The sequence below is a fragment of the Numenius arquata genome, chromosome Z (assembly GCF_964106895.1).
Source record: "Numenius arquata chromosome Z, bNumArq3.hap1.1, whole genome shotgun sequence".
Lineage (NCBI taxonomy): Eukaryota > Metazoa > Chordata > Aves > Charadriiformes > Scolopacidae > Numenius > Numenius arquata.
Window position 1 is genome coordinate 43,563,869 of NC_133616.1, and position 19,775 is coordinate 43,583,643.

Sequence of the window (19,775 nt, forward strand, 5' to 3'; positions counted from 1 at the left end):
ATAATGAGGGGAAACAACTACAGATTTGCAGCCACCAGGGAAACCGAGGTTGGACACGGAGAAAAATTTTTATAAAGAAGGGGAGTGCAAGGACAGGAACAGGTTGCCTAGAATGGTGGTGGCATCTCTGATCTTTGGGTCTTTCCACAGCCTGGCTAAAGCCACACCTAACCTGATCTAGGGCCGGAAAAAGTCCACCTCTGCTTGGGTGCTTGGGAGGTTGGACAAAACCACTTCTAGAAATCTTTCATGCAAACAACTTTATGTGATTCTCTGTATCCAATCAAAATGTCTTGCTTGTGCAGGTGTGTCAACAAGATTTAGGCAAACATATTTCACCCCATTTACTGCAGGCCAAGACCACAGAGCTGCTCAAACATGGTGGTTCAGGAGGCACACACAGAACACTGAGCCTCAGTCTAAGCCCTACAAGTTAACAGAAGTTGATAACACTGAAGGAAGAATATTTTGGAATGTAAGAATGTCAGTAACAGCTTACAATCAGACCTACTCATCCTGACAAAATGTAAATACGTACAATTTGTAAGCTTACACTTCAGAAACCAAGTGCTGGATCACCTCCAACTCTCCTCCCTACTGCTACAGGAAGAACTATCTGCAAGTACAACCCACATAAATTCTGCTTCCGTTTCACCCCTTAGGAGAGAGACAAAGAACACAGAAGCGGCCCTCATCAATGGGCTCAGTTAAGTGTGGTTTTCTCCTCAGAGAAGCTAATTACAGCTGTAATTTTCCCGTTTAAATAATACAGGATTAATAGTAAACAATACATATGTGACCAGGCATATTCCTGGTACACCTGCATCTCCTTCATTCTCTGCCACCTTCTCCAGATAAGTCTCAGGACTACAGTGAGGCTTCTTGTACTGCTGGGTGGGAAGATGCTACAAATGCTAAGGTCTCCTGCATGGAATAAGGTACTGTGTGAAGATTCCCTTAGTACTTCAAAAAGGACACCAAACATGTTTTCTCTTCTAGGGCTGAAGCACAATACAGTGAAATAAAATGTCTTATTCTTTCTGGCATTAGATTTCTCCGTCTTGTTAAGAACAAGCTTTCAGATGGTTACCTGAAGATTAGCTGCTCTGATCTGGAGGTGTGAAAGGATACCTAAAAACACTGCTCTTCCTACTTTAAAACTGAGGTTTTTTTTTTTTAAATGGTGAACTGTCCTGTTTCTGAGAACTCCACATTTTATAAAACCGATAACACGGCACAGGCTATACAGTGTTCAAATATAGTTCTGATAAAATGCAGTAACAGCTGCTAGTCATATGGGTTTCAGATCAGTCCATAAAACTTTATCCAAGGTTGATTTACTGAGCTAGGTTTCAGCCTGGAGATGTTTTATTAATATACACAGAAAACACTGAAATGGTTTTTCCTGGCTCTGAAGGAGCCCTATCCCATTTCCATCAAAATTAGTGAAATCTGAGAAGTGGAATATGATTGTTAGCTGTAGAAATACCTACAACTGTTACTACAGTATAGGACTGTTGGGAATTATTATTGTAAACAATAATAACTCAGTCTTTTAGAGATGCTGACACCTAATGCTACTGCCGGCTGGTGAGTTTCTCAGAATTTTCCTAAAATCAGGCAAAGGAATTCTCATTAAGGTTAAGTGGTTGCTGTTCATTTCAGGGGCTTCTTTTAATGACCAGTTTATACAGATGCTTGTGCATGTACAGCAATTCTTTCAACTGCAGGTTTAAAACTAAAAAAATGCATAAAGAGTATCTGTTAAAACAGACTCCTCTGTACTACTACAACCCCTCAATTAGTGTCTGAATGGAAGATGTTTGAAAAACAAGAGAAAAATTACAACTCGTATCTCTCTGTAATACTAATAATGATATAGTTAAAACAAACAGGAAGGCATTGGACCATTAACCCATCTCAGTACATATCACAGGTATTATTATACTCTCTCTAAAATTTTGAATGGTAATGGTCCATACAAGTGTTCATTTCTGAGCTGTGTAGGATCAGACGCAAAATCTACTTCTCAGTTCTGAATCAAACCCCAACTCCCAAAATTAAATGAATTCTAACTCACCAACTTTTGTAAAATTACACCAGAACCTCATGCACCTGCCACTGTGTTCTCCCAACAGAGACCACTCTCCTTCATACCCTGAACTTAAGGTTTACCTGGATCTAGGCAACCTTTTAATGGTTTGGTGTTTTCTTGGGAAATGTTTCATCAACATACAACTTAAGGCCTTCAAAAAACTAGATAAGCAGACATGAGCAAGAAGAGATTTCATTAATTGGAGCTGTAATTTTTTCTTTTCCTATGAGAGATGTACGACATTATCATGTTCTGTATGTAAGAAATATTGAGCCCATAAAGAAACAAGCAGGTAAAAAAAGATAAAATAATATTATAATATCGTATGCAGTGGTTACTGTAGCACTGATTCTAAGCTCACTTCATTGACTTGTATTATTTAAGAAAAGCGAAGCCTACCGGGTAAAGCAAGTACACAAATATGAAAGAGTAGCAAGTAGAGTGGATTTTTAACATGATGTTCAATTTCTAAATACAGAAATGTATAAATCCACAATAAAAAGAATACATTATTGAAATCCTTCATTTTTTTTTTTTAAATATACAAGGTATTTAGGTCAGGAAAAGTATCTGTCACTTAAACATTGCAACAGTTTTTCGTGAGTGCCGATTTTCTGACAGGTGTCCCAGCCAGGCTGGTTACTGACCTTGTATCATCTTGATTATCACTTCGTTTTCGCACTTCGCTGTAAAAACACCAAACAAACAAAGAAAAAAATGCACTGAATTAATATATTAATGTTCACTGTTCCACTTCTCCCAGTATATCTTACAGAGCTCACCATCATGTATTGTATGGTTAAAACTATGGTTTTTAGTGCACAGAATCAACATGTCTCCTAAATTTACAATTTGGGAATAATATCAGTATTTCTATACAAATCGTAGCTAGTGATAGAAATATAATAATTTCTGATATGTAATAACTCCACAATGTTCTGTTTTCCCTTTCCTTTTCTTTTGATCACTTTGTTTGCCTCAGTCTATTAATAGCCTATTTCTATTACACAGAAACAGAATACATTCATAGCTGGAAGTATAAAACTAAATAACTGCAATGTGAAGTATAAATTTACGCTCATTGGAAAATGCATCTTGTTGAATGTTTTATTATAAATGCAGACTTAAAAGTTGTGTATGTATGTGATCTGTATTCTTACTATGCCCCCCCTAGAATGTCAAAAGCCAGCTCTAAAATTTCTTGCTCATACATAAAGTAATTTAAGTCTTCCTCCTGTCGGTAGAATAAATTCATGAAGTTCCTCTCAGAACACTGTATTATTCAACATAATGGTAATGAAATGTTCATTTAGAAATTTTTATTTCAAAATGAAATGCTGCTTTCAAAGAATTACTAAGTCTTGAGTAAAGAAATTGCAGCCAACAGTTCCAGACCAAGGTTCTGGGTAGTATCTAGACCATTTGAGGATTAATGAACCCTGTGAAGAAAAATACCAATTTATTTATTTTATATTCTGAAAAGAGAGGCGCCAACTGCCAAAACATTTTTTTTATCCTTGAAAAAGTTAAACAAAGTTACCATGTTTAAACATTAGAGATAATTTTCCAACTGTGAATAATGTTATATAACTGTGCTATGTATGTTTTCCAGTTTCATAATCCACTGCTGCCTTCATGGCCAGGTTCTTGGAAATGAGTCATTTAACAAATCAGCAATTAACTTCACATTCACACTGCCATACAAACAAATGCCTACGTTCTTGTTGCACCTCTGATGGACGCACTTGCCTGGAAATATAGGTGCTCTTTAAAGTCCCACGTGAAGAAGCAATGATCCTCTCTAGAAAGCTAGTATTTTGTATTCAAGCCATGCTAATCACTAGTATTTTAACAATGAATAATCAAATACTGACCGAATATCAAAAAGTCTGATTATTGCATTAGGCTGCTGCAAAAATCACATGAATAGAGTTTGTAATTCTGGCCTTGAGCTCTATATATTAAACTGAAAAATCCAAGGCTGACAAGTCATTAAATACTGCGAGCCCTTCAAAATTATATTGTAACAAAGAATCGTTTGGAAAGGTAGTAGAAGTGTCATGTTTGGCTCACATATTATCATAGAAATACCAGGTTACCAAATGGATATAATCAGAATTTCTAGCTTTTAAATCATTTAGAGAAAGGGACATCAAAGAAAATACGTGGAATTAGAATGGTCAGTAATAAAACTGAATACGTATTAATATACGTGAAAAAATTAGGAACTGATTATACATAGAATTATATGCATTTGAAATTAATTTAAGAAAGAATTAAGAAAGTAAATCCATGTACCATTAAAAAATTTAATTCATTCACCAAAACAGGTTTTAAAATTTTGAGCTCCATAGCTGAGCTCTAATTTAAATATTAATTATTGAGACAGCTTTGTAACATTTGCAAGCAAAAATGTTAATTGATTAAGCTGAGAATAAATCCTGTCTTGTATTTATCTATAAAGATTTAACATGGTATTCTTTTATAAACTTTGTTGAACTTTATTTTGGTACAATGTTAAATGTACATGTGTGTCTTTGTATGTATGTTCACATATAATGTCCTTTTTATAAAATAGACTCAGATGTGTTTATTCAAAACTAGAAACATGGCTACTTACCGAGCAAGATGAAGAACTGCTTCTACAATATTAGATCCGTCTTTAGCACTTGTTTCACAGAATAGTGCATTATAAGTCTGTGAGTAAAAAAAAAAAAAAATGTTAATCCAACTAATCTGAAATGTTTCCCATGTGGATATGTATATTCCATTACAAGTGGTCTCCTCAATAACACAAAGATGACACACATTTCAATGAACAAGACTTCTTCTGGTACTCTTCATTCTCCAGTATATTCACTTTAGTACTGTGAAAAGAACAGCAATCGCTTTATAATTGGGTCTTTTTTATATTCAGTATATTCTGAATTAACAAACTGAATAAAAAACACATCATAGGCTTAATGTCCAATCTTCTTGTCCACAAGACTATAAAACAGGAAGAGAGTTGTTAGAACAGGTTACTGAATCCAGCTTTTTAGCTACGCATAAACTACAGCATCTGGTATTCTAGGTCAACCAGAAATATCATTCCATAAGTAACAGATATGATATCTGTCCCCATATAATCAATCAACTGGGCAATCATTCAGCAACTCAAGACTCTAAAGATTCTACATCTTCTTCTGCAAAATACGGGATATGTGCATCCTATATCCTTCATATAAATACATGCAAAGTCCACACTTCTATTTATATCTTTCTTTTCTTTGTGCAGACAGGGCAGAAATACAAGATAGTCTCTTGAAGATGAAAATATTCCACTCAAAAGCTGGACAGACCCAAGCCAGGCAAAAAGCCTCATACACTCACTAGCGTGCTTCCTATTTGCACTGACAATTCCTCTTTGGCAGCAGAAAAACTCAGTCTCCCAGCCCATCCACATTTTCACCATAAAGACTTAGAAGACTACCCCAGCCAATAATATACTTCAGCTCAGTGGGCACCGAGATGTGATTTAACCCAGCAAACATCATCAAAATAGGACAGTTTTCATGAAAAATATCCATGAATCCTAATTACTAGATTTGAACAAACGACCAGAAAATTACTTTTCTTTACTAGATTCTCATGTGGTTTTCAGATTGAAAGATTAAAGTTCTAAGACCGTATCATACTAAAGAGGTATACCAGGAGACCTTACCATAGCCAGCTTTTCTCCATAGTTTATAGGCACACATTTTTGCCCTTGTTCTGTAACAGCTTGACGGAGATCTGCTTTGTTTCCCACCATCATAATCGGAATATTCTCATGAGTTGCATCCTGTAAAGAGGATTTTATTCCCTTATTGCTATAACACTCAGAATACAAAAAAGTAACTAGCATCATCATGTCATACAAATTTCCTTCCCAGAAAAAAAGGCTTGCACTCTATCACAAAAAAAGACAAATTATGAAAGGAATTTCATGTGTTAAAATTAATCTGATGGAAACAGTTCCTGTGCCCAAGTGCTATGACAAAATTACTATGGGAAAAGTGACCAACCCCTGTACCATGATTAAAAGAAATGGCTTTCAGAAGATGAATTAAAGATTTTGCTTAGCACTTTCCCTCCTATTAAACACCTCTGGTACAAGAGAAAAACCCTCTTCATTAAATGCAAATATGTATTCAAATAAACAAACAAAAAGTAACAGTAAAGAGAAATACTGAAAATTTCACTTGAACTATAGCTAATTTACAGAATCTAGCATATTGGTTTAAAATGCAAAGACTCCAAGGAATACCCACTTCTGCATGGCTTGAGTATGTGAAATGGGCTCTCACGTTCATTTCAAAAGGAAGTACGTGGGAAGAGCATGATTACATGATACCCTTTTATACAAAAAGATGTAGCGGTTTTAACACTAACAGAATACGTCAGGTCACATTTAGGACTTCCATGTAGCTTTTACTTCTATGAGAGGCTGCAGTCTGGCTAATTCCAATATACAGATATCTAAATTTTATAAATAATAATGTTAACAATGCAGTGAAACATAGTTTCTAAGTTGTATACATTTAAGGGTCCTACCTCAATCATATCCACCCATTCTCGCACATTAAGAAAGCTTTTTTCACATGTTACGTCATACAGCAGTAAGACACCATCCGCTCTTCTGAAGTATGATTTAGCAATACTTCGGAATCTTTCAGAAAAAAAAAAAAAAAGGTTTGCATCAGGCCACATTATCAGAAAAGAATTCAATTTAACATCTTTAATAACACAGCACCACTTTATTGCACTATTGAGTAAGACTCTCTCCACATTACAAGATGAGTTTTCTCATAGCATCTTTCATAAGTAATTCTTCAAAACTGCTAATGCTGGTCTACAAATGCTCCATCAGGATCCATAGGATACTGTCCTAAACAGCAATCAACATTTTTGTATCAAAACAATCTACACTGTATCTATTCCAAATAACCTTCTTTGCACTGGACTTCTGATTAGTCAGCAAGGCTTTTTCACTTACATATAACTTCACAAATTGAGTGGGTTATTCTGCTACACTTGAAAAAATACGAAACCAATAAACTTATTCCAGGAATGAATTCATCAGTTACAGTCATCTTTACTGTTAGATAACACAATCAATTTGACAACCAAGTACAGCAACCAGGTATTTACATTATATGTTAAAACATTCTTCACAAATTTATTATACGGGAGGCAAATGATTTGGCCTATGACTACCTACTTCACATAATCATTCAGGTATAACTGAACTCACACAGCCCAATACAAACCTTGGTCAATGAACAGATTACACTGTCTTTCAAGGTGTTAGATTAACCTCTTAATAAGCCCCCAAAGCTGACAGTAAAGAAGTAATGGCTCTCAAGTAAGGATGTAATAGGATTTTGAGGAAACTCTACATAATAATTTGAACAACCTTGTCTATACGTTCAGCAATTTAAAGTCTTTGGGAAGAAGTGTTCATACACTAAATACAATGCAAATAAGGATCAGGACTTTCAAGGAAAGAAGAGGAAAGAACGGTGAAGGAAATGTCCAAGATAAAACAGTCTCAGAAATACAGGTCTGTGAGGAAAAAGAAAGCTAAAGACTAAAAATGGAAGAAACAATGTACTCCATCTTTTTGTATTGCAAGAGAGGGACATACAGATTTAATTCATTAATGCTGTGATGAAGCACAACTATTTCCCTCTGCAGAGAGAAGAGTACCTCAAGCATCACCAAAGCTCATAAATTCCACTTGGTTTTGGGTCTCAGCAGAGCAAAAGCACATCTATTTATAGACATTTACATATGGCCATACTGACTTACTACAGGACCATATAATATTTAATGGAATTTTTTTTTCACTTAGATGAAAAAAAGCAAACATCTTTTAGAAACAAAGCAATTGAAATTACATAAGTGCGGAGAATCACTAACCTCTCCTGCCCAGCTGTGTCCCACAGTTGTAGCACAGTAGGTTCTCCATCAACAATTAGTCTTTTCATTTGAAAATCCACACCTGGAAAGAACAATGCATACAGTCTAATAAAAAATATCAATAACCTTGAAAAAATCCACAGAAAATGAAAAGTTATGTGCCATATACAATAGTTATTTCAAAATTCATCTCTTTTATAGATTGAGATTTCAGTCATTTACATAGTCTTAAATGGCAATAATTCCCTGAACATATTTAATTTGTCTTTAGAAAAATATTTAAAGAAATATTTTACCCACACATTTTCCCAGAAGCATTAATACAAATTTGGCATTATGACCAGTAAACAAGACCTCTCTCTGCTTTATTTTGCTAAACATTTATAAACTATTACTTATAAACTATTTTGCTACAGTTTTATGGAAGAAGAGAAAAGTCTGTTTTATAAAACAGACTTTATTTCAAATGCCAAGGATGAAAAAGATAAATTAGAACAAAAATCCTGACTCAGAGGAAATAAAATAAATATATAACTATGATTTGATTAGAAGACAAAAATTCAGTCTTTGGAATCAGTAAGACAAGTTCATTAGCTGACAGCTATAATAATATATACAAGTCAGTCAGAAATACCTCCAGCTGCATTTAAACCAAAGCTTCAATAACACTTTGAAGAAACAGAGACAAAAAACAGTATGAAAGACATCAAAGGATAGTATGAAAAGCTAAAGAAAGACAAGAAAGCAATGAAAAATGCAAAAAGGATCATATGTACATTCTAAGTTCATTAAACTGAAACTCCCTTTTCTGGTGCTTTGTGCTGTTCAGGAACAGACTTTGTGCTTTGCACAGAGAAAGTAAATTGGAGCAGTATGCTATTATCCACTCCAAACAGCAGTTAGGCACTTCTAAGCTTTAGTACTCAATTAGATCTCACAGCCTAAGAAACTGCATGTGTATATTCAAGAAACCCTGGCAAGCAATCACAGAGGGTAATCTTTTCACCCACTTCTGCAGAACAGCAATGAAATTCACTTTAGTATTTTAAGAACAACAACTATACCCAGGGTTGCACTGGTGTTTCCTCGAAACTCATTCTTGCAAAGTCTCATGAGGAAACTGGATTTTCCCACTGCTGCGTCTCCGGCGAGAACAATCTTGTAAGCCTTCTCCGAACTGGGGTATTTCAGAGTACACTCACTTGCATCTGACTGAAAAGAAGAACCCCTCTGTTTCAACTCATACAAAGAATATTCCCTATATCAAACACTTTTTTTTTTTTTTCCTAAGGAACTGGTTACCTGAGGGGTGAGAGCAGATATGTATTTCCTTGTTGAAGCAACTGAGCTGCTTCGACTTACTGGTCGTGAGGGCTTCCAGTCTAATACTGTACTGCTGTTATCAGGACTGTATGCCTCTTCATCCCTGATCTCTGGAACCTGAAAGTACAAGCTAGTGTGTTAGCTCTGGTGAGAAAAGTATGCTTCTTTGGAAAGGCATAGCTAAGACTGATTAAAACATTTGTCTTAAGAGTTTGGATTAAACAGAGATAAATGACCAAATAGAGCTGTGCAATTCTAGTATGCTATATGCTATATATGCTATAACTAGTCAAGCTAAATTAAATACATCACAGCTGTAATCTGCATTATTCATAGCATTTTCAACTGCAAACAGAGACTAAATGTCTCTACTAAATGCACTGTAAAGGATCTGTGCTAAAAAACGCCCTGTGTTATGCTGTGCTTGCTACTAGTCTTGCTATGTAGTCATCAGTAAAACTCTCCATTTGACTAACAATAAAATGGACACTGTCACTAATCTTATTTAAATGCATATAACCCAAATACTTAGTTTTAACTGGCCTGTGGGCAAAGATCCATTTAATTTTAAGAACAGGAAACTAATTTTATCTCCAACCAAAGGTCTTTCTCAGAGAAGGACTAAGTCAGGCACTTACATCTGTATCAGAAGCATCACCACCAAAGCTTTCTTGCATACACTGTGACCTTTGAAAAGTCCTTTGATGCCTGTATTCCACTTCTGAATCATACTCATTTGAATCTCTCAGGGTAGACAAACCACTGTCAAAACAGCTCTCAGGTAAGCTGTCAACTTCACAGTTTATCCTTTGCATAGGATCACAAAGGGCTAAAGAATCATAGTCTTCATCCACACAAGAAGAATGAGATGATCTAATAAGAAAATATTGGAGGGGGAGAAAAAAATTAGTCCACCATTGTTTTTCTCAACAAAATCTGAGCTAATCTGGAAGTCAATGCTCAAAAATGCTAACTATACAGTTTAAGACTGTATACAACAATGTCTACTTCACCTTCACTTCTATTTATTCATACACAGAAAAAATAATTGTTTAAAAAAGATTCAGAAAAAGATGTATTATTAAGACACCAAAGGCAGAAAATGATAGTTCATGGTTTAGCTAATTTGGGCCTATTCTAAGACACAAAAAATAATCTTGAAATACTGTATCTAATTTCAATGAATGCATTTGCTCACAGAAGCGTGCAGGCCAATAACTAACAGCTATAAATATAGAAAAAAAAGGTAACCAAGTTCAGGAGATCAGCAATGGTGGAAAAAAGTCACTGAAATGTGTTTTCTTACAGTTTGACAGTTTGGTAGGCTACGCAAAACCTAAGGTTTTACAGAAAGTTTTTTTAAGGGTGAATCTCAAAAGAAACAAACTTTAAAAAAAATATACTACCATTACAATCATTATCCTGCTCCTGCAGCAAGACAGAGACAGGCACAAATTAAAGTGAGGGAGAAAAGGTCTCCAAGTCACAGCAGAGAAGAAAGAACCGGTTTGGCTCTGTCCTACTGGAAATGGATGTGAAGCACTAAACTGGTAGAGCAGACAAGATCAGCATCAGTTCTTGTAAAGATAGTTTGCTGCCAGAGAGGCTGGGAGCTCCTGGTGCAACGGCACACCACAGAAGAGTACACAGGGGAGAATCACCAAATTATGAAGCTGTTACTGCCTGCAAGCGGCCAAACAGGGGTGACAAAAGCATCACTGTCCCATGCAAAAACACCCAGAAACATCTATTTTACATTTTTTCAGGCTAATGAATAATCACGTGAATGAGCGTGATCTTTGCTGTGCAACATCACAGCATCCATGCTCTTTGTATTTACGCACCTACTAGCCTATACCAAACCACCAAAATACAGAGGAAGGGCGCATGCTGTCACGAAGTTAAGCTTGTCAGGCGTTTCCTGAAATAAAAGTCTTTAGTAGTTAATTTTCACCCTCACTGAAGCATGAATTCAATGCTGGGAATTTCATATGTGCTTAAAGCAAGTTAGGCCAAGATGTATGATACAGCTAAGAAACGGAAAAGTATACCTACTTATGTAAATTGCTTAAAACATGTTAGAATCAAAATCAGTATCTCTTAACACTGATCTGATGTCAGGAGACAGACCAAGTACTGAAAATGAACAGGTTTTGGGACATTCATATCTCTTTCTGTCTTCTGATACTACTAAGTCACACCTGATAAGAGCAAGTTTTATTCCTACCACATAAACTTTCTTCTAAAGTAGCTTGCATTTCTCACTTTTGTGGGAATGCAAGGATTGCATCATGTGGCAGGTACTAATAAATATTCACAGAGAAGGACATCACTAAGCCTCCAGAGAGGTTTCAGTTCTCTCTTCAGAAAATTACTCAATGTAATATGCAACTTAGTAGCGGATGCGACTCGAAATTTGCAGAGCAGAATTGGTTTACATGCATTCAGCAGAAGGTATCAGTTTGTGACAAGCAAAACTTTACAGCCAGCAAACACATCTCACATGGAGACAGCAGAGTAAGTATAACGCTACTGAATGAATGGGGATGTTAGTGTGAAGCAAAATACAACCTAATCCCTACCAAAAATATTAATCTCTCTGGCAAAATGTAAAACAGACTACTAAAAACTCTAACAGAGATCTCTCTCCAGTTTGAAGAACCATCGAAAGAAAAATGAGACAAAACAATCTAGCAATTGAGTAAGGACACACACTTATGCTGGCAGTTCCAGCTGTTTAAAAGAAAAAAAAAAAAAAGGGTGAAGACATAGCATGATCTAGATCACTTGAGCTTGGATCCAGTGCCCAGTGACTTCAGTGAGAGTCTCTGCAATGATGGAGCAGATCCTCCTCATGGAGCAGATGCTCCTGGAATCTCTGCTAAGGCACATGGAAAATAAAGAGGTGATTGGAGACAGCCAGCATGGCTTCACCAAGGGCAAATCGTGCCTGACAAATTTGGTGGCCTCTTACAATACTGCCACAGGCTTGGTGGACAAGGGCAGAGCAACATATGTCATCTACCTGGACTTATGCAAAGCGTTTGACACTGTCCCGCACGACATCCTGGTCTCAAAATTGGAAAGTCATGGGTTTGATGGATGGACCACTCCGTGGATAAGGAACTAGCTGAATGGCCGCACTCAAAGGGTTGTGGTCAATGGTTCAATGTCCAGCTGGCGGCCAGTGACGAGTGGAGTTCCTCAGGGGCCGGTACTGGGACCAGTGCTGTTCAACATCTTTGTTGGAGACATGGACAGTGGGATAGAGTGCACCCTCAGCAAGTTTGCCGACAACACCAAGCTCGGTGGCACGGTCGACACGTTGGAGGGAAGGGATGCCATCCAGAGGGACCTGGACAGGCTTGAGAGATGGGCTCATGCAAATCTCATGAAGTTCAACCAGGCCAAGTGCAGAGTCCTGCACCTGGGATGTGGCAATCCCAGGCACAAACACAGATTGGGTGGAGAATGGCTGGAGAGCAGCCCTGAGGAGAAGGACTTGGGGGTGTTGGTGGATGAGAAGCTCAACATGAGCTGGCAGCGCGCACTGGCAGCCCAGAAAGCCATCCGCATCCTGGGCTGTATCAAGAGAAGTCTGGCCAGCAGGTCGCAGGAGGTGATTCTGCCCCTCTACTCTGTGCTCGTGAGACCCCACCTGGAATACTGTGTCCAGCTTTGGAGTCCTTAACACAGGAAGGACATGGACCTGTTGGAGCAGGTCCAGCGGAGGGCCACGAAGATGATCAAAGGGATGGAGCACCTCCCCTATGAAGACAGGCTGAGAGAGCTGGGGTTGTTCAGCCTGGAGAAGAGAAGGCTCCGGGGAGACCTCATAGCAGCCTTCCAATATCTGAAGGGAGCCTACAGGAGAGCCGGAGAGGGACTCTTTGTCAGGAGATGTAGTGACAGGACAAGAGGTAATGGTTTTAAATTGGAAGGGGGGAGATTTAGATTGGATATTAGGAGGAAATTCTTTACTGTAAGGGTAGTGAAGCACTGGAACAGGTTGCCCAGGGAAGTTGTGGATGCCCCATCCCTGTAAGTGTTTAAGGCCAGGCTGGATGGGGCTTTGAGCAACCTGGTCTAGTGGAGGTGTCCCTGCCCATGGCAGGGGGCTTGGAACTCGATGATCTTTAAGGTCCCTTCCAACTCTAACCATTCTATGATTCTATGATTCTATTATTCTATGATCTGAGGAAGCTCTGATCAATGACCTGCATCCAGAAAGTAGAAAACCAAAGTAGCTCAATCAGTTGATATTAACATTCAGATAGGTTATTGTTCTCTGTGGCTCTTACCCCATTAATATCCAAGTGCATTCACTACTCTTGCATGTCAGTGTGAGATGAGGATGCTTATACTTCTGAATAGGCCCACATACCTTCATAATAATTATTACATGGGAAAACCTGACATATAGGCTGAAGATATGACCAAAAATATTTTATTTCCTAAGTACCAAGCAAGCTAGCTAACAGAGGTCCTTGGCAAATTCTTATAGTTTCTTGGAGACAAGGAGGGAAGAGTGAGAATCAAACTAGAATCAAAACAGTCCAAGAGCACACAAGATGCTATCTGAACTCTCCATAAGTTCACAATGGCACTTCAGGGCATGCTCTAGTGCCCGAGATTGTTGGTTTGTGTCTGTTTGATTGGTGTGGTTTTTTTGTTTGGTTGGTTTTTGGGTTTTTGGGTTTTTTTTTGGACTCAATGATCTCAAAGGTCCCTTCCAACCATGAATATTCTGTGATTCTGTGATTTCCACTGAGAAGAGTTTTCCTGAGCTTTCTGAAGTCATTGAAAAGATTTTTTTTTACTTTTGGATCATATGCTATGGTTACACATTCCTTCTGAATCAGACAGAACAATTCCCTCTGTTATTTGACAGTATTTGCTCTTCTAAGAGAAGTCTGATGCCCTTTTAAATTCTTTTTAAATTAAAAAAAAGCAAACCCAGCTTACCTATCATACCGTGGGTTTAGGGGAGACTGTCCACCATTAAATTTAGGACTGCTTCTAGAAATGGTACTTCCTGGTGAGGTGTTTGCTAACCTCTGTGACAGATACAAAACAAATGCATAATAAGTTTGATGAACACAGTGCAAGCATCTAGATTTGTCATGAAAAAAGTGTGCATCATCAAAATTACTACTGTGTATTTTCATATATAGGCAACTACTTATTTTTAATTAAACCTCATGCTTTATATAGGACTGGATGTCAGAAGGGCCATTACATATAGCATTTAGCTCCCACTGTTGCCTTAATACTGAACCTGCTAGCCACACTCAACCACAAAAGACAATGGAAATTCCAAGAGGATGATGTCATTGACTAGACTACACCTGAAGACTTTGAAATGCTAAACTTTTAAAAGTAATATTTAGAAAAACGGCATATTGACTACTAAAGTGAAAAGGGAAATGTCACTGGCTGAGCTCGTTTCGGTAGCGATACCTCCCAGTTCTTGAGTGAGATAGTGAAGGAGAGATCCCAATTGACAGGCTGTGACAGAGTATTTCATCTGTTCTGACGCCCCTCTACACGTTTATTCACTGGGAACAGTTTCCTCTGTTTTCTCTGTAATCTGCCTCCCTGATGTTTCAGGATTCAGCAAAGGAAATGGAATCTCTTGCTGCATCTGCAGTGAATCTCTGGTAGCCTGTATCAGCAAAAGGCACTCGTGTTCACTGCTGGACAACAGGCAATGACCCCTATTTTCCTCCTTCCTGACCAGTATTCTCTGTGGGACCATTATTCTGGCCCCATCCTTCTAAAACAGTTAATTCCTTTCCTGATGATGCAAGGGCTTGCCCAATCGTTAGTTTTGGAGTTTAACATGTTCCGCGATATTGCAAAATGCCAGTGCAGAGTAGATTTTTTGTAACTTTCAAGCCCTCCTTTCTCAGGTTTGGAGGCTGTCAGGTTACATCTGTTAGAACAGATCCTTCTACAGCTGTGATAGCCCAAAAGGGCCTCACTAAGGCCTTATTATCAACAGTCCCTGATATTCATTTTCCCAGGGATTTGCCTGGAGAATAGTTCAGATTAGGTTAAGACCTTGCTACTAAAAGAATGCAGTTTTCTGAAAAAGTGTGTTTTCAGGTCACTCCCATGTACACAATACAAACTTATTTCCTTTAGTGCAAGAGAAACTGCTGATTTATTCACCTCATCAGATACATTTGGCCATAGCATATTAAAAAAGTCACTACTTTCCAAAGCACCTCAGAAAGGAGTTGTGCTCTAATAAAATTCCATTATTTCACAAAACATAAGTAGTATCTAACAAAATTCAGCTACACAAGTGTAATCACAGGGTAAGTCCACTGAAAAAAACTCATTTTTCTGGAAGTACAAACAAACTTGCATTTGGTATGTTAATTCTTAAACCTCCTAATACAACATAACAAAATTATAAATACATACCAATGATCTGTTGTACTTGCTGAAACTGTTTTCAAGTGCGCTTCTTAAACCATCGTTGCTGTCATGTAGCTTCCTATTAGCTGACCTATCAAGGAAATACAGTTTAACTTGCAGGAGTAAAGAAAACAATAAAAATCATGTAACTTATTACAAATTAAAATTGAAAAAACATGTATCAAAAAACATTTTTGTTTTTCTTTAGATAAACACTAAAGAGTACTGTGGAACTAGAAATGTGTTGTCATATACTCGAACAAATGACCATACATGAAAAAAGCATTATAAGGTTTAGCCTCCAGTAGCAGTCTAGGTAAACCCTGTTTCACTTCTGTAGCATGGTCTGTGATCAGCTGAGGGGAAAAGAGACACTGTAGGAATGCCGCAAAAAAAACAGCTATGGGGTAGTTAACTGGTACAGCCATTTCTGAAATAGAAAGTGACTACCCTTTAAGTATTGCTGAGATGACTTTAAGGATAGACGTGGTTCAGCTGCTTGAAAGAAAGAATATGTTTAGGACAAGGCATTAACTAAAGATATAAAAAAAACCTATTCACTGTGACCCTCATTGAAAACAAATGTTTGTGCGCCCCTTGTATAAAACTGCACGCACTTAGCACTTTCCAGACAACAGTAAGACAGGAAGTTACTGGAGAAGCAAAGTCAATAAAAAAGGAACCAAGTAATAATTTTTGTAATAACAGTGACAGACTCAAATCTCATTCAGCTTATCATAAAGAAATAAAAGTCATTGAGGCTAAGAAAAAAAGAAAAATCAATGAAGAATTAGTATCTCAGTAACACAGCAGAGTTAGTAACACAGGACCTTCTGTAAGAATTGATGCCATTTTTACTTGGCATTTTTTCCCAAATCTCATCCCAGACTTTTGCATACAAAAACATTTACCCCCTAATATGTTGGCACAAAGTTTGTTAATAAAAACCTGAATTACTAAGAACATACTGAAGTATTTCAATTTGTCGTTCCAGATTATCTCTGTCTTCAGTATATTCTCGAATCATTTCTAGGTCTCTGAAAAAAAAAAAAACAAAACAAAAAAAACCAAACCCAAAGTTATGCTTTACAGGATATCCTTTTTTATTTTTATAATATTGCTTTGACAGAGGGCAAAAAGAGGTGAAAAGATATCATTTCAATATTTCGGAATACAGTTTTCCTATGTTTACATTTCTGCTGAAATATGTTAAAAACAGTTTTATGCAACGTAAAAATCACTTGATAACTTTGTTATCTCTGCCATTATATCTCAACAAAAACTGTGAATGAAAAATAAAAGACCTGCAAAATAACCATATGGGCCTGCTTCCCTTCCCCTTGAAATACCATTTGTGTTATCTGAATATAACCACATCACGAAACTATTGTTTACGCTCCTTTAAATGAGTATCTAGAAGCAGCTTTCATTCACTTTTAGAAAAAACTGGCCGAGACCAATGTGGTAGGCTTCCAAAACTATTCTCCCTAATATTCATACAGATACTCATCTGAGTGCAAGTCATGGAGTAAAAGACTGCCTGATTCTATAACTTTTACTCCTAACTGAAGTCCCAGTAATGGGCTTCTTTGCAAGATTATGAGAGTTCGCATCATATCCAGAACTTGCTCTTTTAGAAACCTGACAAGAAGTGAACAGTAGTCATGGCATACTTTGTGAGATGACAAATGCGTACCTGCCATTTACGGCAAATTTAGCAAGTAACAGTTACCAACTGCATACATAATAACTACATCAGACAACAGATTTTTTTTTTTCTGATGAAAATATTATTATGCAGAAGCACCTTACCTCTCAGTGTTCAAAGTCTGATCTGCATACTCGCTTTTCAAGCTATCTAATTCACTCTGTAGAAAAGCTATATTTGTTTGTGCTTCTAAAAGATCTTTCTTAAGTTTCTGATTTTCCTTAAAAAAAGGCAAATATTAGATGTTAGCTGTCATAGTCATGCGCATAAAACGTTGATATAACGGTAAGATAAAACCCATCAAAATTAAATAAAAATTAAGCACAAGAAAATCTCGGCATAAAGGGGGAAAGAAAATGAAAGAACTCTAAATCAACAGAGAAGTCAGTAAATTAGCATACAAAATCCACTGAATTTTTATTTTTCCATTTCAGTTACACAAAAAGGGGACTGTATTATCTCAAGCCACTTCTAAATATTATACGCAGAATGTGCATGCATTTACAAAGAATAGGGTTTTTTCCAAGTTAAATATCCTCATACACTTATCAACAACTTTTAAATATTTCTTAGCTTACCAGTACTAAACTTAAAAAAAAAAAATAAAAAATCCATACTGCAGAGGCTAAAACTGAGAGTAAATTGTCAATGATCATAATCTCTTACCAGCAACATATCATGCATTCTTTTTTTTAATTCAATCACATCTTCCCTGTGATTTACGTTTTTGGATTGCTCCTCCAACTAGAAGGATAAGAAAATGTGCGATTAATGTATGTTATTGATTGTTCTGAGTCAAAGTACAAAAAAGTAATGGAAATCATATTAAATATCCCCTAAAATGGTTTACAGTTATTAAAGTTTTTCACATCTAGATTTTTCCCAACTCTGTTAGTAGGCAGCATTACTCCAAAAATCACTGGCTTTCTATACAATTTTTTAAATCAATACTTTAAAAAATGTTTAATGAGCATTTTGCCCCCTGTACGTGTTGAATACGCATAACTAGTGACAAAGAAGCCAGATACGGAGAAGATATAAACGGGTGCAGCCCCACTAAAGTGAAAAAAAAAAAATTATTACTACCTCATGTGTGTAGTGTTTGTATTACAAGCTGTCATGTTTCTTGTGAGAAATTTCTATTTCTACCAATGCTCTTCTAAATTCAATTCAATACGAAGAAACAAAAATATATCCTCATTGGTTGCTATAATTCTGTTAAAACTTACAACAAAAACTAATGTCAAAATTAAACTAAATTAAAAAATAACCCAAACCTATAATCATTTGTGAAATTTCAGTTTACCTTATGCTTAGGTATCAAATGAAAAGATCGGGCCTGAGTTAGGTTCAGACTAGCAATAGCTAGTTCCACTAGTAATTTCAGTTTAAAATTACAGCTTAAACCCACCTCTACCATGAGAGAAATGCACTAACAGCTAAAAGGCACTATATTACTGTAAAATACTATATTTGGGTTGCCAATTTCATCTAAATCTATACATTACAAAAACTTAAACACAATATATTAGACTATTCCTAATGTATCAAATACAGGACTAGGTGATAGCAGTGTTAAGAACTTGAGGGATCTAGAAAATTATTCAGCAACAGAATTTGGCTAGTCATTGGTCCCTTTCCGAAGTATTTCCGTAAACTGCACAGAATGAATACAACAGCACAGAATGACAACATAACCTAAAAAAATTATCTGCAGTTGCCATTTACTAATACACATTAGATTAAAAAGCTACAATTATGATTATCTGTCTTGGGGAAAGCATTTCCTAAGGTCAGCATCTCTTAAAACACTTGAAAAACTCTTGCTATGACTTCAAATCACTTACCTTTTTAAGTTTTTTTATTGTCACTTGAAGATCCCCAACTTCAGTATCATACTGGCGCTTCAGCTCATTTAGTGCCTCTTCAGCTTTTTGCTTCTCCTGCAATATTTTTAATCTCATTAAAAGTTCAGAGAGGTTTCAAATATTTATTAAAAAATGCTTTCATCAATTTGGAAACTACATAGTTTCCCCTCAGATTAACATGTGTAATTTTGTCATTCCATTACATCAACATGCCCCTTCCTTAAGATCCACAGATTCTGATTCTGTAATTGCAGTACACTTATAAAACAGTCATAGGAATAAAATGGAAGTAAAGATATGTGTCAATTCATCATTTGTTTTTCACGTCATAGTCTCCTGTGCTAAACATTCTCAATGTCTTAAAAAAAACCTGAGAGAGAAGTGTTCAAATTTTATTTGTACATAAATTTAG

At 36.6% G+C, this 19,775-nt stretch overlaps 1 protein-coding gene across 1 annotated transcript in view; it reads right to left on the reverse strand.

Annotated features, from left to right (window-relative positions):
- Positions 1–2,672: 2,672 nt before the first annotated feature.
- Positions 2,673–19,775, reverse strand: part of RASEF (RAS and EF-hand domain containing) — a 32,509-nt gene continuing 15,406 nt past the window's right edge. Inside the window, exons 4-17 of the mRNA XM_074166428.1 lie at positions 19,343–19,438; positions 18,162–18,239; positions 17,600–17,715; positions 16,756–16,824; positions 15,794–15,878; positions 14,327–14,418; positions 10,000–10,234; positions 9,341–9,478; positions 9,103–9,250; positions 8,039–8,120; positions 6,671–6,785; positions 5,799–5,918; positions 4,716–4,792; positions 2,673–2,781 (exon numbers count right to left, since the gene is read on the reverse strand). Coding sequence (XP_074022529.1) covers positions 2,673–2,781; positions 4,716–4,792; positions 5,799–5,918; positions 6,671–6,785; positions 8,039–8,120; positions 9,103–9,250; positions 9,341–9,478; positions 10,000–10,234; positions 14,327–14,418; positions 15,794–15,878; positions 16,756–16,824; positions 17,600–17,715; positions 18,162–18,239; positions 19,343–19,438 — 1,560 coding nt within the window. The remainder of the gene's footprint in view (positions 2,782–4,715; positions 4,793–5,798; positions 5,919–6,670; positions 6,786–8,038; positions 8,121–9,102; positions 9,251–9,340; positions 9,479–9,999; positions 10,235–14,326; positions 14,419–15,793; positions 15,879–16,755; positions 16,825–17,599; positions 17,716–18,161; positions 18,240–19,342; positions 19,439–19,775) is intronic.